Source organism: Choloepus didactylus, chromosome 4 (assembly GCF_015220235.1).
Source record: "Choloepus didactylus isolate mChoDid1 chromosome 4, mChoDid1.pri, whole genome shotgun sequence".
Lineage (NCBI taxonomy): Eukaryota > Metazoa > Chordata > Mammalia > Pilosa > Megalonychidae > Choloepus > Choloepus didactylus.
Genome location: NC_051310.1, coordinates 153,668,804 through 153,691,151, shown reverse-complemented (window position 1 = coordinate 153,691,151; position 22,348 = coordinate 153,668,804). Strand labels below are relative to the sequence as shown.

Sequence of the window (22,348 nt, the reverse complement as noted above, 5' to 3'; positions counted from 1 at the left end):
TGGAGTCAGAGCAGAGCCTTGGCTGACTTGTGTGGGTAGCCTTGCAGTTTGCTACCCAGAGCCATGAGTGAGGGGGAATGTAAATGCTATTCTAAGACCCTCTTCTTAATAGTTCATTTTATCATACTATTATTTTAGTATCAGGTCATGTGTTAAGGACATTTTAAGTAGGTACTCAGGATTTCCTTCAAAATGGCCTGGAACCAGATCTAATTTTGTACTGATTTACAACTCAAGAGTAAAGCTGCCCATCCTCCACCTTACATACTTCCATCATCAGGCTTGAAGAGGGGGGCCCCAGATATACCTCCCTCCCAGAACTCCCTACCAGAACTCATCTCAGCATACCCTGTATCTTGTTTATGTCAGTTACAACAAGTCCTGAACTACTAAGTCACTGCTCATCTTTTACCCTCTGATAACCATGTATCTCTACCTCCTTTTGTGTCTCCATCTCCCTCCTCCTTCCAATTCCTGAAACTACTAGTACTCTGGAACTAATAGGCAGTCATTAGCAAAATTTCCTATATCCTCAGCCTTTTTATGGAATGTTCTTTTCATAGTCTTGCTTTGATTTCTCATTTCTTCAAAGGACTCTGCTTCTTTTGGCATCTCTATATGGTAGTGTGTTCTCTTCCATACCTCTTGTACCACTGGGCCTGGAGGTGGTACATGTGTCCTCATTTTTCCTTATGCTGTTTCCAGATCTTTCTCCTTCATCCCTAACTCCCCTCCACTTTGAACACATTTCATTAGACTAATGCTGTTTCCAATCTTTCTCCTTCATCCCTAACTCCCCTCCAGTTTGAACACAAGTCATTAGACTATACCACACCGATACCACTCCCATCATAAATCTTGGTTATTTCAGTATCCATGTATATGATCCCTCTAACACCTTAGTCTGTCAGTTCTTTGACCATTCCTCTATTGATCTCATCCTCCACCCCACCTCAGTCACTTATTCCCTTGGTCATAATCTGAACCTGCAATTTCTCCATATCTCAATTGCAATTATCCCACTCTCCCACCATGACATCCAATCTGTGCAATTCATTCTCTTTAGTACTGTGAATCCGACAATTCATCCCTTCACTAGGACCTGCAATGCATTGATCTTACTTCCTTTCCATTGTTTTCACCTCCCACATCTTCAGTTTCCTCCTCCTCCAGCTAAATTCACACCACAAGCACTTCACTGCATACACCTTAACTCCCTTGCCCCTTTCTTGCTTTTGTCGTACTCCACTCTTCACCTACACCCATGCTTCCTAGCTTACTGTTAGTTCTTTCTTAGTCACCTTTGCTGGTTTTCTTTTCATGTCTACAACTTCTTAGTTCTCCAGAGTTCAGTCTTCAGGCTGCTTCTCTCTTTATATGCATACTTGCAGTGGTTTCATCTAGTCTTATACGTTAAAAAAAACATTTCAGTGTGGGAGATTTCCAATTTTACAGCTTCATTCTGGACTGGACCTCTGTCCTGAATATCTAACTGCCCATTGGCATCTCTACATGGTTGCTTAATAGGCATCTCAAATTTAACATATGCAAAGAACTCATCTCCCAAACTTACTTCTGTAGTCTTTCTTATTACAGTTAATGACTCCATCCTTTGAAATGCTCATGTCAAAACATCTTGATGTTATCCTTGACTCCCCTTTTTTGTCTTCAATTCATCAAATTGGCTTTACCTTTAAAAAATATCTAGAATCCCATTTCTTACCACCTCCACTGCTGCCTTTCTAGACCAAGCCAGCATTCTCTCTCCAAGATTGTTGCAATAGCTCCTCTCTCTGCTTCTTCCCTTGCCCCCTTATAAATTTTCAACACGGCAGCTGGAGTGTTAATGTTAACATGGAAGTCAGATCATGTTACTCTTCTGCTCAAAACCCTCCATGATCTCCCTTTCCTTCCTCATTTATCACTTTAACCTCATCTCCTGCTACTCACCTTGTTCACTCTGCTCCAGTAGCATTGAGCTTTGTTTTTTTCTTAAACATTTCAGGCAAGCTGACTCCTCTTAAGACCATTACTTGCTTCTCACTTCACCTGGAAAGCTCTTCCCCCAGAGATAGCTGTTCCATCATATCCTTTAAGTCTTTGCTCAACTCTTCTATTTAAAATTGTACTTCCTTTTCCCTTCCCTGTATTATTTTTTAATATCATTTATCACTTCCTAATGTAAATATTTGTTTATTCATATGTTTATTGTTTGCCTCCTCTCATTAGAATGTAAACTCCATGAGGGGAGGGATTTTTATCTTGGTTTATTCATTGTATCCTGAGTCTGGCAGTTAGTGGGCATTTCATTAATATATGCTGAATGAATGAATAAGTTGATGGGGAAGTAAACTAAAAAGATGATCAAAGGATCATAAAATAAGAATTAAGCCAAAACATAAAAAGACTTAGAATCATTAGAGCATGGGGAATGAGTAAGTTTTGATGTCTTACTAAATAAAATTTGCAAAACACTTTTATTTACAAAGAAGTTGAAGATGCTTTGTGACTTGGAGGTTTAAAATCAGAAAATTTGGGGTAGAAAGTAGTGTGTTTGGGATGCAAATAGAAGTTTGTATTTGAGAACAGGAACAATGTCTATCCCTCGAGGTTTAGGGAGTTAATTTATAATGGGGAGCAAATATGGTATCATTACACAATAGCCTCAGATATTTAATTTTTTTTTAATATGGGTTGGAACGGATCTTAGGAGGACCTTCTTCAGTACTTGTTTCATTTTGCTAAAACTGCCTAAATGCAGTTAACAATGGGGATTTATTAAGTTACAAGTTACAATTCTAAGTCCATGAAAATGTTCAAATTAAGGAATCAAGAAGAGGATAACTTCTCTGAGGAAAGGTTGCTGGCATCTGGGGTTTCTCTGTCATGGGAAGGCACATGGGATGTCTGCTAGTCCTTCCCTCCTGGGTTCAGGTTTCATTATCTCTCTCCATATGTCTCTAGGCATTTGCATTTCTCTCTTCCTCCCTCTCTCTCTCTGAATTTGTGCTCTCTTCAACATTTCTCTGCCTTTTATCATAAAGGACTCCAGTAAAGGATTAAGACCCAGCTTGAATGGGCTAAAAAGAACATGTTTTCTGGAGTACGTAACAGCGCCAAACCAGCACAGTACTATAGTCCCGGTTGGTATTGCTTAGTAGGGGATTTCTTTCCTTAGAACTCTGGGCTCTTGCTTGAGGCTTCCCAGGGATAGCTTCAAAGTTTGTGGTGCCAAGAACCTAAACTCGCAGCTCCTTAAGTCCTAAATTGTGGAGTCCTTGTTCACTCTCCTCCTGAGGCTCTTATAGGCAGTATAGGTTCAGTGTCCTGCTGATCTCCTTGAATGAATCTAATGGGGGAATTCAGACCCATGGTGTCCTAGTTTGCTAATGCTGGAGAATGCAAAACACCAGAGATGGACAGGCTTTTATAAAACGGGGGTTTATTTCACTACACAGTTACAGTCTTAAGGCCACAAAGCATCCAAGGTAACACCTCAGCAATCGGGTACCTTCACCGGAGGATGGCCAGTGGTGTCCGGAAAACCTCTGTTAGCTAGGAAGGCAGTTGGCGTCTGCTCCAAAGCTCCGGCCTCAAAACAGCTTTCTCCCAGGACGTTCCTTTCTAGCAAGCTTGCTTCTCTTCAAAACATCACTCCCAGCTGCGCTCTCTTTCTCCCCCGCCCCCCAGTCAACTCATTTATATAGCTCCACCGATAAGGGCCCACCCTGAATGGGCGGGGCCACACCTCCTTGAGAACATCTCATCAGAATTATAGCCCACAGCTGGGTGGGGCACACTCCAAGCAAATCCAACCATCACCAAAACGCCTGCCCCACACAAGACCACAAAGATAATGGCATTTGGGGGACACAATACACTCAAACTGGCACACATGGACAGCATCTCTAGCCAGCTCACGTTTAGGACCCCAGGACAGGTTAACTGAGGGATCACAGGCAGGCTCCTGGTATGGAAGGCAGTGTCAAGAAGAGGACCTGTTCCTCATCTAATTGTTAGACTAGCCTTACCCCTGGGATCTTTGCCCCTGCCGTTTGAGATTTTCCCAGACTCACATGACTATGAGAGCAGCATCCTGGGAATGTCGACTCAGTACTTCATGAAGACACATGTACCAGTTCAACTACATTAGAAAAACAAGCAGAGGACAGGGTGGGCCACTATTGTCATTTCTCACTCTGGAACAGTTGTCCTGCTTGCTGCACTGTTCCTATCTACCTTGTTTAGATTAGCCTGCAGGTCCTGCTCAGAGATGTAGCCTGAAGAAACTGGAGTGTTGAAGAGAGGTAGATTCCAGGTCCCCTTTCGATGGTGGCTCCTGCAACCAGTGGGTGGCCGCGAAGTCTTCAGAAACCTTTTGACTGCAGAGAAAGGAAACCTCAGATTCAGCAAGAAGCAGAGAATATCTGTCATCCCCTGAAATTTCGGTCCTTGGGAATTTAGGAACAATAGAGTTTCTATGCTCTTCAGTTCTTCTGTTGTGCTGCCTACACTACTTACGTCTCTTCCAAACTGGTTGCTGTAAACCCATTCAGATCTGGCTAGAGACTGCAGCTACTTTTTTTTCCCATGGCCAGTACTCCCAACTGTAGTCATCTTTCATCAGATTTCAGCAGCTCCTCTTCCCCTTTTGTCTGCCGGAATATTCAATTAAGGTGGAACTTGTCTGACACTTGGTCCTTTAGGTTCTTAGCTGTGAAGAGGGAAGTCACAAAGGGAGGAGGTATAGTGGGGCAGGTGTGATGATCTTGTCCTCTTCTTTTGAGGTTTGCCTATGAACTCAGGAATTACGGTCACATGTTGGAAACCTTCTGAGCAGGGAACATATCCTAGGGCAAGAAGGGAAAAGAACTGGACTTGTCACCTAAAATTTCCCAGTACCTTTTCCTGTCTCTCCATCTGCAGTAAGTGGCATAATACACTCCCTTTCCCCTTCTGCCTTCTGTATTTTAGGCCCCTGTATTTTAGGTTCCTGTATTCTGCTCACTCTGTTTCTTCTCCAGCTGCTCAAGGGGGCTGCTCACAAGAACACTGAGCCCATTTTATCCTGTGTCAGTATATGGGGGATCAACAGAGTCAGCCCTGTGAGGAGGAGAGGAGAGGAGAGGAGATGGACAGCCTCCCTGCCCTCCTTTTGAGGACTGAGAATGTGTGCAAAGTGCAAAGACCTCCAAGGCAGAAGGAGAGCATTGGATGCTTTTGCAAATGAAAGAGTTTGTTCTCTAGTCCTTGGGTTTTACATCCCTATCCTCCCTACCCTGTTCTGTGGAATTTGGAGAGGAATTGGGGCTTCTCAGGGAGCCATAGGATCCCTAGGTCCATCATCATCACTAAACCAGTACATATCTATAGTCCACCAGCCCTGCTGGAACTGGAATGGGGTTTGAGGCTGCTGGTGCAAGAATACTGCTCAAGAAGAGAGAGGAAAAAGATGGAGACAAATTCTTTATTCACCTGAGCAATTACGCCTCCCCAAGAGATTTGCTACTATCCAGAGAAATGTCATGTAGCTTCTATCCTCATTGACTAAACACATTCCCTTTCCTACTCACTTTTCTGCCTATCTGCCTTTCCCTACCTTACTGCCCCACTCTTTTCCCCCTAAAACATGATCTGTTTTAGGGTTGGTCTTCTTCCCCTTTAAGTATCCATTCCTATGGCATACAAAACCCTAGAGTTACTGGGAAAGACCAGGGCATAACACAAAAGAATGTTTTTGTTTTTCTTTGCATCCTTCAAACCCACTCATTCAATGATGACACCCCGAAAGTAAGCTAAAAAGAAGCATAATAGTATTATTAGAATTAGGACAGTGCCAGAAACTCTACTGTGGATTTGGGCCATACCCCCTCCTTACCACAGTCCAGCTCATTGTGGTACTTTGTATCTCTTGATCCAAATTTCTCCCACCTGAATCTAGAAGACTCTTTTAAAGCTTCCCCCATCCCTCAAAGTTTCAGGAAAATTAAACATGTAGGTAGAATCTTCAGAGAAGTATTCATTTTTCTCACATCCTGGTACTTGATTCGATTCAGTCTCGGGCCTGGTAACTCTAGATGAGTATACTTGCCTCCCATGACTATCTTTGACATCAGCCAATTTCTATATCTCTCATACTTTATCCCTAAGAGGGAGGTGGGCCTCTTTAATAGGCAGACACCACAATTGTTGTCAAAGCATTGCTTTATGGGGAGGAAAAAAGGAGATACAGGAGCAAGAGCAGAAGTTGGGGGTGGGGGTGTGTGTCTTCACACAAGCACCGCTTGGCAGCAGGTGGGAGCAGGGGCTTCACCAGGATTATATTTTCTCTTCCCCCTGGTTCCTGACCATTTATATGCCCATTCTCTCTTCCCCATCCTGCACTCACTGTAAAATGCTTACATGGTCTTCCACAGCAAATGTAGACACCTTCTGCCAATTTTGCTTGTATCCCAAGACCAGCACATTGGGCTTCAGTCTCCCCAACCTGAGACCTGAAAGGAAAGACAACAAGGAAAGAAGGCTTATAGTGTATTAAACGGGATGACAAGAAGTGATTCAATTTGGTGGACTGACCTGCTCGAGGCTCTGGGCCCCAGAATGAAGCTCAGGAGCAGATACGACCATATAGAAGGAGGGAATCTTCCTGACATACAGCAAGTTGATTCAGATTCTTGAATGACTCGGGCCTTCTAAGAGAGGGAGGTGGAAGTATAGATGGGGAACTTTCCCTCCCTTAAAGCATCCTTTTGCCTGACTTTCACTATTCAAGTTTTCTCACTCACTGACCTATTGTTCTCCCCACCCCTTTTACTTTCCTCTAACCTGGAGCCTCCAGTCTCTGTCCCCTTCCACTCAGAGTTTATTCCCACTTCTCTTACCAAGACCACATTCCCACAGACCATGAGACTCATGTCCTTGGTGAAGGGCTCCGTAAAGTCCGCAAGGGCTGGATGCTGGCTTGGGCCAATGAGCACCAGGCACTGTGGTCTAGGGAGAGGAAGGCAGGGGTAATGTTGAGAGCAGTGATCAGCTCTTCCCCACCCACTGAGGGAGAAACCAAGGGTATTAGAAGAGCTTCTTCTCACAGCATGATGGGGGAATCTGGGAACTCTGTTTCCTGTGGCTTTTGTCCTGCCATGGAGCCACCGCACCCTTCTCTCTACCTTCTCTCTACTCTACTAGAATTCTGTTCCCTTCCTTTTACCCCACTATCCCTCCTAGATTTTAGAAAGCTGGTTTCCTTCTTGGTCTAGGCAAAGACTGAAAACTCAAAAACCTTTAAGAACCAGTCATGTAGTATCAAATAAAAAAGTGGCCCAGGTGGAAACTGGCAAAGTGGAGAGCATGTGCTCTGTCCAATTAGGATGACAGCTACTTGGCTTCAGCTAAGCATGTCATGTGCCATGCAGGCCCAGGATTACCAGATGCCTGGGTTTTAAATGTTGACAATTAATTTTAAAAATTGTAAATGTTTTATGGTGTGAACAAAATTCATATGCAGGAAAGTTCCAATCCATAGTCCATCAGTTTTCAACATCTAGTCTAGAGTCTCCCTCACCAGAAGTCCTTGGCATGGCCCACATGTTGTTGGGGTTCACTGAGTAGGACAGTGCTGTGTGGTTGGTGCCTGCCTGGACCAAAGAGCCCTAGTTCACATCTATGCAAGGAGCGAATGGTACAGAATGATTAGAGATGGGGCATCACTTTTCAGGAAGAAGATGAAATGGAAGTTTTCTACTGGGAATTCTGGGCTACTTGTGGAGGTCAGCTTCCTGCCATATCTCACTCCCTTACCGACCCACTCACTCACCAGGTTTCTTATAGAAAGTACAGAACATCAGCAGAAGGATAAGTAACATAGCAATGAGTGCTACCCACCAAATGAGGAGGAACATGATGAGCAGGCAGAGCAGAGAGCCCAGGAGGGGGAGCCAGGGACTGTACCAGTGGAAGGAAGGGAGCCAACCTTCACGGAAGAGAGAATGCAACCCTTTTTTTCCCATTGAAGAGCTGTGGGTGGAGTTCTCAGCAAAGCCCTCCAATTTCAGCTCTCCTCCACCAGGTTCCCTCAGCTCTCTGCTCCAGAATCTGTGCCAGTAGCTCCTTTCCCCATACTTAACCTGGCCTTCTCAGGCAACAGCTGCTTTTACACACACACACACATATATACACACACTCCACCCCACATCCCTGTTTGGCTCTCCCACCTCCATCCATTTCTCACCACTATCTCCATGGCCTCCTCACACCCCCTGGATTCCCTGCCACTTGCCTTGGACTCCCACTTCTTGCCTGCCAGTACCATGCCCAGAAGGATGATCACGGTCACCAAGCCCACCACTGACAACTCGCTTTCCATGTCCATGTTCAGCAGCTGCACTCCATGCTCCTGGAAGAGTGAGACACAGAGGTAGAGGGTCATAGAGTCAGTATTTATTGACTTAGTAATGCCTCCATCTGATTCTTAAAATGACTTAACCAGACTGGAGTCACAGAGGATGCAAGCTGTGGCTGAGTGGTTAGGAGAACAAGCAGACTTGAGAGAGGAGAGCACTAAGGGAGGGGAAGGGCATTACCTGGAGCAGGTCCAAGAGGGTCTATGCAAAGCCTACCATGTGCATATTCACAACTAGGGCATCGGCCAAGGAAAAAATAACCCCGATGAAACGGCCAATCTCCCGATCCAGGCTGTGTGAAATGAGGCAGTAGGAACAGCCTGAGAAGAGAAAAAATAGGGGCCAGTGTGTAGTCTCAGCAATTCCCCCACAGGATTGGGAGCACTGGCATATAATGGGGTTTCTACAGACTACCCGGCCTTGACTTTGCCATTGGTGGAAATGCAGAAATAAGCTAGTGATGGTGGTGACAGAGGCCGAGAACAGAATGATAAGCCAAGTGAGCCCTGGGGTAGGGAGGGAAGTGGTGGGTTCCTTTAATTCGTTCAGGTCGCGTCCCGTTGCCCACACTACTTCGCAAGGAAACCCAAAACGCATACCTATGCCCGCTGAGCAGAGATCCAAGGCAGCCGCAGACAGCGGATGCAGCCCCAGACAGCGGATGCAGCCCCACATGTTGAGCCTGCCGCCGATCTAGGGTAGTGAGGAAGGAACGTGGGTCTCCATCGTGAGCCGCGCCCCCCAGTCACCTCCTCAGACAACTCCTCTGAAGCCAAGATCTCTCACACATTCTTGGATCCTCAATCTTTGGGAACCCCGAGCTCCGATTCATTACCATGACGCCCATGATCCAGCCAAAGCGCACCGGGACCTCGCCCGGCCTGGCTTGGGAATTCTTGGGATTGTCTTTCCGGGAGTGCTGCCTGGAGCGGGGCTTCTCTGCGGAGGTGGACGCCGCGCAATCTCTTGGCTGAGAGCACTGACCGGGCTGAGATCGCGCAATCTCTTGGCTGAGAGCACTGACCGGGCTGAGATGCTAAGACCCCTCCCCAGCCAGTATATTGGCAGTCAGAAAGACGGCTGATAGTCCTGGAGATCCAATTGGGGGTGGGGGTGGGGTCCCAGGGCTTTAATGGACGGTGACTAAGTGGCCCAGTACAGTGGGTTTTAGTCAGAATTCGCTGCGGGACGTGGATCTCACCGTGAAAGAGCCGCGCAGAATATCCAGAGACAGGCAGCTCTGGCGGAGTCGTGCGGAGACCACCGAGTTGGCACAGAACTCAGTGAGGTCCAGTGGTCTTGTCCTTGGAGGCGGGGTGGGGAGGGCAGGAGCCAGCCTGGGGAAGGTCTCCGCCGAATGGCGGTGCCCCCTCTTCTGGTGAGGGCTCAAGGTGTCGGCCTCTTTGTCTCTCTGCCAGGAGGTAATGAGAGGCGTCCGAACCATCTGGCCTTGGAGAAGGGATGTAGAGGCTGGTCACTAACCCCTCTTCCGTCAGCTGGGACATCTTGCGGCTGTGAGAACCGACGAACTTGTTTCCTGGTCTTGTCGACGCAGCCACCGGCTTCCTCTCTTGGTGGAATCACTTTGGAGAGTGCCGGCGGACCGCTGGGATCGCCCAGGTAGCTCTCTCCAACGCAACGCGACCTCGGATCGGCCGGAGTACCAAGGCAGCAAGTAGATAGCGGTAAACGCTCTGCAAGCCGGAGGGTGCTGAACACCCACCTTCCCCGCTTTCCTCTCGCGACTTCCACCCTTCTCACCTGAGTCTTAAGGGGCAGTCGTGCCTCCCTCCCCTGTAAACCTGCTTGCCTTGTCAATGGAATTAGCCTTTTCATAACCAGGTAGTCTGCTCCCAGCAGACCATGGCCTGTCTTACTCCCCACCCCCGAAAGAGGGGAGGCGAGGGGCACTGCTGTTCCTTTCCCCAAATCCCTTGCCGAGAATACTCTCAGAACTGCGGTGCAGAGCAACTGCCCCACCTTAGGGGCTTCAGCTGATGACTAGGACTCGGGATGGGGAAAGGGGTGTTGTTGCCTGCCGAGGAAGTGGCTGTGGTATCCCACCCCGAACAGTACGAATACGTGCACCCCCTACCCTCAGCTCATCCAATGTAAGACTCCTGTCCCACAGCAGTGGAGATCGACCCCATATTCCATGGGGTCCTCATCCCCCTGTCTGGTCCTCATCCCTGCAGCCAAGGCGAGGGTTGGACTCCCTCAGATTCTTCTGAAGACACAGGCTTGGGCTGCAGAATATCCCCACCGATCCCAGCACCTGCCAGAGAGGGTGACCCGCGCTGGAGGGGGGTCACCTATGGTCGGTAGCCCTGACCTCTGCCTCTTCACCCCTCACCACCCAACCCTTGATCTTTCCACCATCCATGGAGATGTGTGTGTTTGTCTGTGGAGATAATTTGTCTGTCTTCGCTCCAAGGTCCCAACTTTACCGTCTTCAGAAAAATCAATAGCCAAAGCTTAGTACTGATCCAAATACACGCTTCACTTCCCTTGTCCGGATCCCCGAGGTCGGCAACAGTTCAGACTCCCTTTCATCAGCCTCTCTAGCCTCCTCAGGTGAATGCAGCCCTTCTGGCCTGGGTCATTCCACCCGATCCCCGTTTCCTTGGCTAATGAATTTGCCTCCCTCAGCACTCTGGCATGACCTATAGGTGGAAGGGGGGTCATACCGGGTCGGGGCCCAGGGGATTGGGTGTCCGACTTCAGGTAGCCGGTGCCCAGCCCTGAGCCCGCCAGCGCAGGCTATAATTAGCCAGGTAGGGCCGCTGATGTGGGTGCTGGGAGAGTTCCCTCTGCCACGCGGTCAGAAGTGAGAGGGTGAGGTGAATGCTCCTCCCTCGGGAGGGTGACTGGAGGGATGGGGGCAAGACCGGCGGAGTAAAGTCCAGAGTACTGGATCTATATATATGCTTCTTGCAAGCTTTTCTGCACTTTGTGAACCCCATAACTGCATTTGCATAGCCCAGCTGCTGGAACCTGGGCTGTTGCCTCAGGAGGGTGAGGGCTGGAGAAGCTGGAGGGACTGACATTTCCGGGGCAGGGGGCAGGGGTTCATCTGGCCTCTTAGGACCCAGCTCTGGTGTCCTGCTCTCTTGTCTCTGCTCATCTGCCTCAATCCAGCGAGCCGGGGCTATGAACGTCTCTGGCACTGCTCATCCTCCCTCTGACTCCGGGTGCATCTCCCTTCCGGTCCAGAAGGACTGTCTCGGCCTCCCTTTGCCAGTCCAGATAGCCTCTTCCCGGCCTCCCTCCCCGGACGAGGATCCCGGCTTGCCCCCCTTTTCTCTGGAAGAGTCTGGACCCAGGACTCTGGCTCTGAGGAATCTTCGCTCCCCAGCATTATCATACCTAGAGGAAGAAGAGGAGGAAGACGATGAAGACGCGGTGGAGCCTGAGGGGTTGCTCAGCGAGGAGCACCCAAGCCAGTTCTTCACCGAGGCACAGCGGTTGCGGGAGCAAAGGTTGTTACTAGATGAAGAGGTGTCAGTTGGGGGGCGAGTGTACGGGGTGCACCGAGTGGTCTTGGCCGCAGTCAGCAGCCTCTTCCGAGACCGGCTGTTGGAAGGCGGAGGTCTGCGGGCCCCCCTCGGCCTCGACGTAGCCCCCGGGGGCTGGGAGGCCGTGCTGACCTTTGCCTATGAGGGGGTGCTTGGCCCCGCCCCTCGGGGGGATGTGCTGGCTGCCGCAGAGGTTCTGGGAGCGCCCCGGGTGAAGGCCGCCGCCCAGCGGAGACGCGAGGGGGCTGGAAGCGCCCAGGAAGATGAAAAGAAGCCCAGTCGTGTGGAGGAGCTGAGGGAGAATCTGCGCGGCATCGAGCTTCTATACAGAGAGGGCGTCGGGTGTGACCTAGAGCTGGAGGCCAGAGGCTGCCGGCTGAAGGGTGAGGACCTGTAGGACTTCATATTACTGCAGGTGCAATGCTACCAAAATGGTGTGTGCAAGTAGGTAGTTTGGTCCCTGCCTTAGACGTTTTGATTCCGGTTGTAGTTAGAATTTCCCTGGGGTGGCATTTGGTGCCTCTCCTGAGCTAGAGTGCAGGGCATGCGCAGTTAAGTTGTTTTCCTAGGAGTACTGACAGATTTAAGCTGACCTGCACTCTGTGGCCTCTCCTGTGCTCAGTGACAAGGATTTTCCAGCCAGCTGGCTGGAGCTAAGGGTACAATCCATGGCAGTAGAACAAGCAGAAAGTAATTAAATCAAACAGGGATTAACCAAAGTTTCTTCTTGGCATCTTCTATTCAGGACACAGGAAAAGACAGAAGAGCATGGTAGAAAAACTCCCATTGTGTCCTTTCATTTAAGTTTGTTCAACACCATGGCAGACCTGTGGGTCTGGTAGCTAATGAGCAAAGTCTAGTACTGTTTTGCCAGAATCTTAAGGCTACTAAGCTATGGCACTTTGAAGTCAACTGTGCGCATCACCAGAAAACCTAAGTAGGAATGAATAAATTGAATGTTATTCAGATTCTGCTAACATTTAATAAGGTGCTGGATACCAGGAATTTTTACACATGCTATCCCTTTTCATTCTCACTAAAAGCTAGTGAAGTAGGTACCATTTCTCTAGGTGCAGATAAAAAACACTAAAATTAAAGATGTTAACTGGTGAGAACCAGGATACAAATCCTCATCCACCGATCCAGTCTCCTTCCTCCAGACTATATATTTTCTCCTATGCAATCATACCAAAGACAAACAGGACCTGGAAAATGGGGTTGGATTATGGACACATAAAAGTTTAAAGTTACAAGGGATTATTTTAGCGATGATCTAGTTCAGCTTTTACACTTCACTGATAAAGTAACACACTTCAAGACTTGGTCAAAGTCACATAGCTACTCATTAGAAGAATGACTGGGACTCTCAGAGGGAATAGGATAATGTTGTGGTTTATCTGGCAAAGAAGACTCAGCAGAATCTAGGGTTTCAATGTCTCTGCCATCATCATTATCAGCCCGTATGTCCCCATTCCAATTTTCAGGATCCCATTCCTTGCCAATCAATGCTCTCACTTTAACAGCAGGCACGTGCAAAGTTGGGAATTCAATTCATGTTGTAATTCAGAAACTTGCACAATGAGACTCTGGTTCTGGTTTTCAGAAATTTCAAGTCTACGGCAACAAGAAAAGAGAGTTTCAGGGTACACATAGAAACTTTCATGTTCTTCATGTGGTGCTTCAGCCAGGAATTTGAAGACTTGAGCTCATCCCTTTCTTTAACAACTGTATCCAGCATATTTAGGAACAATAAACCAACTTCACATTCTTTTTAACTCCACAAAACTTTATTAAGGTATCAAAAACACTGTCTCTCAGAGCCTTTCTTTCATAAGCATTTGAGTTGCAGTATCCAATGGTAATCTTTTACATATTTCTATTGCCATTTCACACCATGGATTATCAGTGTCATCTTGGTCATTAGAAATAGACTCACTAGTGGCTTTTAATCTAATCAGATTAGAGAATCAATTCCAAGACCCCAGAACCATCTCAGAAACCTCATCCTTAAGATTCTATTTTTCAAGAACACTTTTGTTACCAAAATCTGTATTCATCAGAGTTCTTCAGGGAAACATAACTGACAGGATGTGTATATGTAAATATTATGAAATTTATTATAGGATCATGGGGATCACCAAGTTGAATGCAATAAGGCAGGCTGCAAGTTGGGAACTCAAAGAAGGTTTTGATGAATTCCCCAGGAGAAGCTGGCTGGCTAGAGTAGAGACAGAAATTCTTCTTTCTGACTGCCGAAATCATCAGTTCTCCCTTAAAGGCATTCAGCTTATTGGATGACACTTCTCTCATTGCTGATGGCAGTCTCCTTTGTTGATTGTAGTATTATCAGCCATAGATGCAATCAACTGACTAGGGATTTAAATCCATGAAATACCCTTACAGTAACAATCAGGCTAGTACTTGCTTTTGACCACACAACTGGATACCATAACCCAACCGAGCTGATGTATGAACTTAACCATCACAGATCCCTAAAGTGTTTGTTATCATTTCTAATAGCATTAGATTGGGGGAATTAAAAATTGTAAAATACTCACAAGGGTTTAGAATTGAGTTACATTACGAGATTAATGAGATCAAGTTGTTTAACAGCATTTGTTAATAGGACAGTTTCAGGGACATAAGGGCCACATAGACAACTAGGCTACTGGTACAGAAGTATGCTCATTGTAGCCTGACATCAGTGACAGTGAATGGTGATGATCTATCTGCCCAGACAGTCACTGCATGGAAATAGAAAGCAAACCACTCTCTTTCTCTAGGACTGTTTTCTTATCTTAAAATGAGTAATTTGAATATGATGATTTTGAAAGTTCCTTTCAAGTTTCGAATCTTATGACTCCACGAACCATACCGAAAGCGGGGGTGGGGGAACAGGGGCTGGGCAATACACAGAGAAAAGCTCGGATTCATGGGAAGTCTTAAGCACTAAATCTTCAGCAACAGGAGATGGCTGTCGTATGAGGTTTGGTTGCAGCCAGTTCTGAGTGTGATGTCACGTTCTAGTCAAAATCTGACTACCAGAATGGCTGATGGCAGTGGCTCTTCCAATTGTAAAGAGTCTTATTCCATGCATGATATAGAAAGACCTATATAAGTTGTATATTGGTCTTTTCTATTTATTTTCTGTCCCCTCTTAGCTAATGCTGTCTGTAGTATCTTTTCAACTTGATCCATCAAGACTCTTTTTCTAACTGACCTGGATCAAAGCAGCTAAAGCAATGTTTCTCAAAGTATCTTCAAGTCACTAATATGAGAATCACACAGGTTGTTTGAAACGTTAAAATACAAATTCCTAGAATCTTCATCCAGATGTACTGAATCAGAATCTCTGGTGATGGGCACCTGGAAATCTGCATTGTAATAAGAGCTCAATGTTATTCCAATGTATACTACAGTTTGGTCTATAGCTTTGGGTGGTTGGCCCCAAAGTCGGGGTTGTGAAGTCAGGATAGTGCCTAGCAGTTTTGCAACACCCTGGGTTCCCTTCTGCTTCCTCTCCTCTCTTGCAGTGCATCGAGCAGCCCTGGCCTGTGGCAGTGAGTTCTTTGGAGCCATGCTCCTGAGTGGGATGAGGGAATCCCAGGGAACAGAGGTGTCTCTGCGCACCATCTCTGCCCAGGACCTGCGACTTCTCGTCTCTTTTGCCTACTCCGGAGCTGTGCGGGCAACGTGGCCAGGACTGCTGAGGGCTGCCCAGGCCGCCCTGCAGTACCAGAGCTCTTCCTGCCTGGCTCTATGCCAGAAAGGCTTGGCACAGGGCCTCAGCCCTGCCCGTTGCCTGGCCCTGTTCCCCATGGCTGAAGCCCCTGGGTTGGAGAGGCTTTGGAATAAAGCCCGTCACTACCTCCTCACCCACCTGCCCGCTGTGGCTTTATGCCCCACTTTCCCCTTTTTACCAGCTGCCTGCCTGGCTGAACTCCTGGAAAGTGATGAGCTCCATGTGCAGGAGGAGTTTGAGGCTTTTGAGGCTGCACGGTGTTGGCTAGCTGCCAACCCTGAGACCCAGTATTCAGAGGCCAAGGCCCTGCTGCGATGTGTCCGCTTTGGCCGCATGTCCACCAGGGAGCTGAGGAGGGTGAGGGTGGCTGGGCTTCCCCCACCCCTGTCCCCAGACCTGCTTCATCAGTTGATGGTGGAGAGTGAGGTTCCAGGTCAACAGAGGCGAAGGGAGCCCGACCGGGCACTGGTGGTAATTGGTGGGGAAGGACTCACACCGGACATGGCCACAGGACAGCCCTGCAGAGGAGTATGGTGGGCCCGAGCCTTCTGCTGTGGCATGGGACTGGTGCGAACTGTGGAATGGGGGCGGCTGCCTGCCCTGCCTGCCCCAGGGCGCTTCCGGCATGGGGCTGCGAGCCTGGCAGGGCGCGAACTCTACGTGTGTGGGGGACAGGATTTCTACGGCCACACCAGCACCCTGGCTTCAACTCTCAGGTATGGGCCTCTGAGAGTGGGCAGGGTGTGAAAGACCCCAAGGTGGGTAAGTGAAGGGAATTGCTGACTCAGCCAACCACAGACTCCCAGAATCACTCTTTCAATCTCTTGTCCCACTTTGTCCAGGTGGGACCCCAGTCAAGAGGACTGGAAGGAGATGGCACCTTTGTGCCAGGCTCGGAGTTTTTTTCCCCTGGTGGTGCTGGATGGACAACTTTATGCTCTGGGTGGGCGAGATAATGGTATTGCCCTCAACTCTGTGGAGACCTATAACCCCAAGCTCAATGTCTGGAGGTGAGCAGGGAAGGGGGTGTTTCTGAGGCACTGGGGAGACTCACAGATGATAAGTTCCCTGATCTGATGTTCTCCTCTCCCTTAGGCCAGCTCCTGCACTTCCAGCCCCATGCTTTGCCCATGCAGCTGCTGTTTTGGAAGGTCGATTGTACGTGAGCGGTGGTTGCAGTGGAACTGGCCAATACCTGGCCTCACTGCTGCACTACGACCCCAAACTTAAGAAGCCAGGGACACTTCTGAGCCCTATGGGGATACCACGGGCTGGCCACGTCATGGCTGCTCTGGGTGGGAAGTTGTATGTAGCAGGTGGGCTAGGTGAGACTGGGGACCTGCTGAGCTTTGAAACTTATGAACTGGGTACTGATAGCTGGACCCACCTGGAACCCCTTCCTTCCCCCCATGTGGGGGCTGCAGGTGCTGTGCTGCAGGGGGAGTTACTGGTGTTGGGGGGCTACAGCTACCGTACTTATGCCATTTCCCACCTTATCCACGCCTACTCTCCTGGCCTTGGCCGATGGCTCTGCCTGGGAACTCTGCCGAGGCCTCGCGCTGAGATGCCTGCCTGCATTTTGACACTGCCCGCTGTGCAGCACATAACTTTGGTTCCTGCCCTGCACCAGACTAAACCTTCTGGGTGAAGGAGAAGCATCAGTGTGTGTAGGGAGGAAGGGAGGAGGAAGCAACATGAGAGGAGGGCAGAGATTATGGGAGAGAAAGAGAAGGCTTCATTCATGATAGTTTTTTAAATTCTTGCACAGTGCTGTACAGCTCACAAACTGCTTTTGTATATATGATCTCCATTGATGGTTCCAGAACTCCTGGGGAAAAGGGAGGCAGATGAATAACTGGGTAGGGAAAGGAGATTCAGGAGCAACTCCATCCAGGTTTAGTGACCCTGACATGATTCTTGGTGGTGGAAGTGCATATGCTGGGCAGATTGTCAAGAAGCTCCAGTAACCAAGGGAGAAGCGACCATGAGAGGACAGTCAGAAAGACAACTGACCCCATGGGTCAAGGAAAAAAACATGAAAAAGTCATCCATGAAAGAGGCTGAGGAGTGTTGGGGAGAAGCACTATAAATTATCCTTTGCTGGCACTTGCTCATTTCTGTTCTCTAATCCCTGTGATGCCCAAACCTTCTTGACAATATTCTTTCTCAGGTAACTTTGTAGGCTCGGTCTAGCATTTCTCCAGTCTAGATACGACAGGCTGCCCTCAAGAGCTTCTTGGGTTTCAGTCTGAGGCAGGAGTTCCTGTGTGGACCTGGGTACAGCAAAGGGGCATGAAATGTGTGGCTGTCATCCAGCCAGTGAGGTTGGAGTGCTGTGCAGGGGTCTGATGAGGAGGGTAGGTGTGAACAAGGGTGGTGCCTACAGTGGAAAAGGTCATGATGAGGGGTTTGAGTTCAGGTAGAAGTCATAGGCCTGTTTAGCTTCTTTTATTCCTTTTGGGATCAGGAGTGCAAATGGGGCAGTTGTGGCATGATATCCCAGGTTTTAAGAGAGATGACGGAGAGAACAGTTGGAGGCAGAGAAGACCCAGTAAAGTTTTCTTCCCTTTCAGTCCCTTTCCTCTAAAGTTTCTTGAATCCGTTTCCCTTTTTCTTGGCAAGGACGGGTTGAGTCAGAGGCATCCTCTCTCCCTCCCTCCCTCCTGCTTTTCCTTCCTTCTTTTGGTTCTTTCTTTTCTCTTCTTCTTTCTCCCTCACACAGTAATCGACTGCCTCCTATGTGCCAGGCATTGTACGAGGCTAGGGAAACAAGGTCATAGAACACTTGACCAGTAGACAAGACAGACTTTTACACAAATACAAGTTTTGCAGTAGATTTAGAAGTGTAGACAAAGTCCTATCAGAGCACAGAAGATGGAGTAATGAACTCTGCCCAGGGAAGGCATTATCAAATGGGTATAGTTTGAACTATATCTTGAAGACTGCCTAGGAACTTACCAGTTGGAGAAGGAGAAATACATTCCAGTCAGAGAGAAGTTGTGCCCTGTGTTTCCATAGGAAATCGGAAGTCAGTACCCCAGAGGTTCTTCAGAGAATTCTACTGCAGTTGCCAGCCCAGCTCCTTCTCTGGAGCCTTCTGAAGACAGTGGCTTTCACTTAACAATAGTTTATTCCCTCCCTTCACAAAGCCTTTAAATCTTTCCTGTCTGCTATTTCTTTTTCTGACCCTTGGGCAGCCCAGGGCAAAAGGGGCAGTTTTTTTGTGTACAAAGATTTCCCTTTCCAAAGTTTGTTAAGATTCTCAGGCTTATGGCACAGGCTCCTATGGATGAGATAAAGGAGCATCCCTCATGCTGTCTTTCTTCACTCTGGCCCCAGAAATACTTGACATACTTTTATTTTTTGAGATGTCATTATTTTACTAGTTTTTCTCCCCCTATATATCTATGTTTAAGATAGATGAAGACTATAGTTAAAAATGAAGAGGCGTAAGTAGGATATATAAAAGGAAGAAAGATTGAAGAAGAAAGGAAAGAAGGAAGTAGGAGGGATGAGAGGTTGTGAGGAATTGGTTCTTTAAGGATATCTTCCATGAACATGTTTGTTGAAATTTGTACCCAAAGACAGGCTTCAATAAAGATTTCAAAATGATTGAATCTTTCTTGTCTGAGTTTCTCTACTATAAAAAGGCATTCAAAATAGCCACAATTTCACTTTTATCTCTACCATGCCACCGAAACCACCCTGACTCCGTTGTCATCATGACTTAATTCTTACCAAATCTAATGATATTATGGCATCCTCATTTTCCTTCATCTTTTTGCAACAATTAACTGGTTTGAAAACTGGCTGTAATCCTCTTAACTGAAAAATTTCTCCTCCTAAGCTCCAGAGATAGCACACTCTCCTTTGCTTTATCTTATTTCTCATATGCAAAGAGGAGGCAGAAAGCCAAATCACAGTGTTCAAGGGATGTGGCTCCATCCCAGATGGAGCTGCTAGCCAAAAGTCTAAAGGTATATGGATGGGGTGGTTAGTTGCAGAAATCTCTAGCTTTCTTTATTTGGTTTTAAAACTGAGTGGAGGTTGGGGGTGGGGGTGGTGGTGAGAGAGGAGAGGTCTCTGATTTGAAGCATGACCCCAGTCAGTGGTCCTTTCTTCACTGAGGGACCTGGTATACAGAGAGTGACTTGTTGGGTCTCTAGCCAAAGACACTTAAGATTCAGGGTAGTAGTCCAGCCTCCCAAACTCCTCAGAGGAGAAGTGGAGTGAGAATCAGGAATTGGGGCAGAAACCATTCACACAGATTGGGCAATCATGGTGGAGCCCTAGAAAACCTACTATTTGGTGAGTGTGTAGAGGCCCAGGGTTATCATCTTTGGTAAATCAGATGATGAGCCAAGGGTGTTTTAGATCCTCCCCCATCAGCTCTCCCCACTACTCTTCCCTCAACCTCCTCTGTTGGTGAGGAGACAATTTCTAACATGCCTCCTATCTTCTCAAGATTGACTCAGGAATTGGGTACAACTGGGAAGGTAGGTTTATGTTTTTAGTACCCATATGTGCATGGAGCTATATGGGTCCTTTGTCTCCTATGCCTAATTCCACATTGCCCAGGTTCTTTTACCTTGCTTTATTCTCCCCTTCAAAAGTTCATCTCTTCTCTATCTCTAGACTTGATGGCTCACCTGGGTTCCAGTTTGATTTTTTGGAAGCCCTAATCTCCACTTGGATGTGCCACCATCATTAGTTCAGACTCGTCATTCTTTGTTGGCCCCATCACTCTCCCTATTTCCCAGACACGGCCTTGAGGACTCCAATGTCCAACTGCTACAAACCCAGAATATCTGAATGTAAAGGACAATCAGCCAGAGCAAGGGGTAATGGATTCTTCCTTCCAACAGTTTGTTTCATTTACTAGGATGTGTTGAGCAGCCCAGATCACCAAATCTACATCTATATACGAAGGATAATCCCATACCACCTAGTGTTCTTCAGAGAACTGAGCAGTTTTTCACTCCCATCTAGAGTCAGCAGAAATCATCAGAAGTCAGCCGCAGGCCAAAACCTGAAAGTGCCAATAAGCTGGAACTTCATACCACTTTTCTCAGCACACCTGAGGCCAAACACAAGGCAAGACTCCTCCTCTAACATAAGCGGCTATTTATCCCTGCAGAAGAAGTCCAAGCCAAGTCCTTTGCTTATACCTGGACACTGCTCTAGCAGGTTCCAGCACCTTTGAGACTTTCAGAACTAACTGGCACAACTTATGTTGGGCCTACATTAAGCAAGCAAAAACATGCTAGGCGGAGTCTGTTCTGGAACTAAAAGTATACTGCAGAAACTTAAAAAGTTTTTGCTTCTGTTATCAATTCCTAGGATACACTTTCACTTGTATTTATTTTGGTAATACACCTCAGCCATAGCTTCTCATATGGATCTTTGAAGAATACCTCTGATGTCACCACTAACAATGCTGTCCCCAGGGCTACATAGAATCTTACAACCCTGTACCACAATTCCCTCACTATGACCTAACTTTCTGCCACTTTTGCTTCACTACCCAGCAATTCCATGGCTCTGATAGCAGACTGCATAGATACACCAGGGACTATTATGAGTAAACGATACCAGGTGAAGCTTTTCAAATGAAGGACATTTTCTGGCCTCTTTGTCACAGCATCGTCTGATTTTACTGTAGACTCAAGGACCAGTCTATGGCCACATTCAGGGTTTATGAGATCACTAATGTTATTTTCTTCTGCTGCTTATAGGCAGCAGAGCAGGATTTAAACCCAGATCTGTTGGATTCCAGAGTGCATGTTTCAACCACTATACTATACTATACTATACTATCTCCATCCCCATCTTGGATTACTCCAACATGGCAGTCATATATTCCAGTCATATATTCCAGTCTTACCAATATATCCCAATCCCCACATTTTGTTCCATTACTCCAAAAGTCATTAAAATGTTTCTTCAAGTCACCTATTTTGATATTCGAAGCTTACTACCCAAATGCCCCATCCACCCAAAAGCAGCACTCAAATCCTACGTGAGATCAAACATCCTGATTTTGTTTTTAATATGGTTACTTTTTTGATGTGAGTCTGTACTCCTCAGGCAGGCCAATGTCTTCCAAGACTTGTAGACCACTTGTAGACCACTTTAATGTGCTCATGATAAAGGCCTCTGAGGCAACAGTTAATTTTAACAGTGGGCTTCTGTAGACCATAATGCCTGAGAAATATCATAGGGAGCATCTGCTACTGTGGTCAAGCACTGGACTAGGAACCAGGAGACTTGTTTTTAGTTTTAGTTCTGCTTCTAATCAGCTGTTTAAACTTGGACAAGTCATTTTCACTCTTTGGACCAACTGTCCATTGAGAAATGAATGAGTAGTTAGGTAAGTGAGAACAGCAGTTTAACTCCAACTCCTGGAAAGTTGGGTAGCAAGCGATGGGCAGGATTGCTGTATTTGTTCACAGCCTCTAGGGAGCACTGGTCAATAGCACTGGCATGCATCTTCCTAGGCCTTCAGAAGAAGCAGTGCTAATGGATTACCTGATATCATTTGTTCTAGTCCCTCCTCTTTAGATCAGATGGTTTCACTTTTTCTCTTTATGGATTTTCCAAAAGCAGAAGTAACAATGCCAACCCCTCATCACTGAAATGGCTGTACAGTTCCAGGAGAACTTACAGCAGCCTCTAGAGTGTGCCTAAGAAAA

General features: G+C 47.2%; 1 protein-coding gene across 1 annotated transcript; it reads left to right on the top strand.

The window, feature by feature from the left end:
* Positions 1-11,459: 11,459 nt before the first annotated feature.
* On the top strand, positions 11,460-17,336 carry KLHL33 (kelch like family member 33). Its single transcript, XM_037835510.1, has 4 exons — positions 11,460-12,297; positions 15,448-16,372; positions 16,499-16,666; positions 16,752-17,336. The coding sequence occupies exons 1-4, from the start codon at positions 11,550-11,552 to the stop codon at positions 17,302-17,304; spliced, it is 2,394 nt and encodes a 797-aa protein (XP_037691438.1). The 5' UTR covers positions 11,460-11,549; the 3' UTR covers positions 17,305-17,336.
* Positions 17,337-22,348: the final 5,012 nt, after the last annotated feature.

Bases quoted from the DNA above. Each gene is read 5' to 3' on its own strand.
- KLHL33 (XM_037835510.1), top strand. From the start codon at position 11,550: ATGAACGTCTCTGGCACTGCTCATCCTCCCTCTGACTCCGGGTGCATC. The intron at 12,298-15,447 runs GTGAGGACCTGT...CCTCTCTTGCAG, and splicing joins CAGAGGCTGCCGGCTGAAGG to TGCATCGAGCAGCCCTGGCC. The intron at 16,667-16,751 runs GTGAGCAGGGAA...CCTCTCCCTTAG, and splicing joins CCCAAGCTCAATGTCTGGAG to GCCAGCTCCTGCACTTCCAG.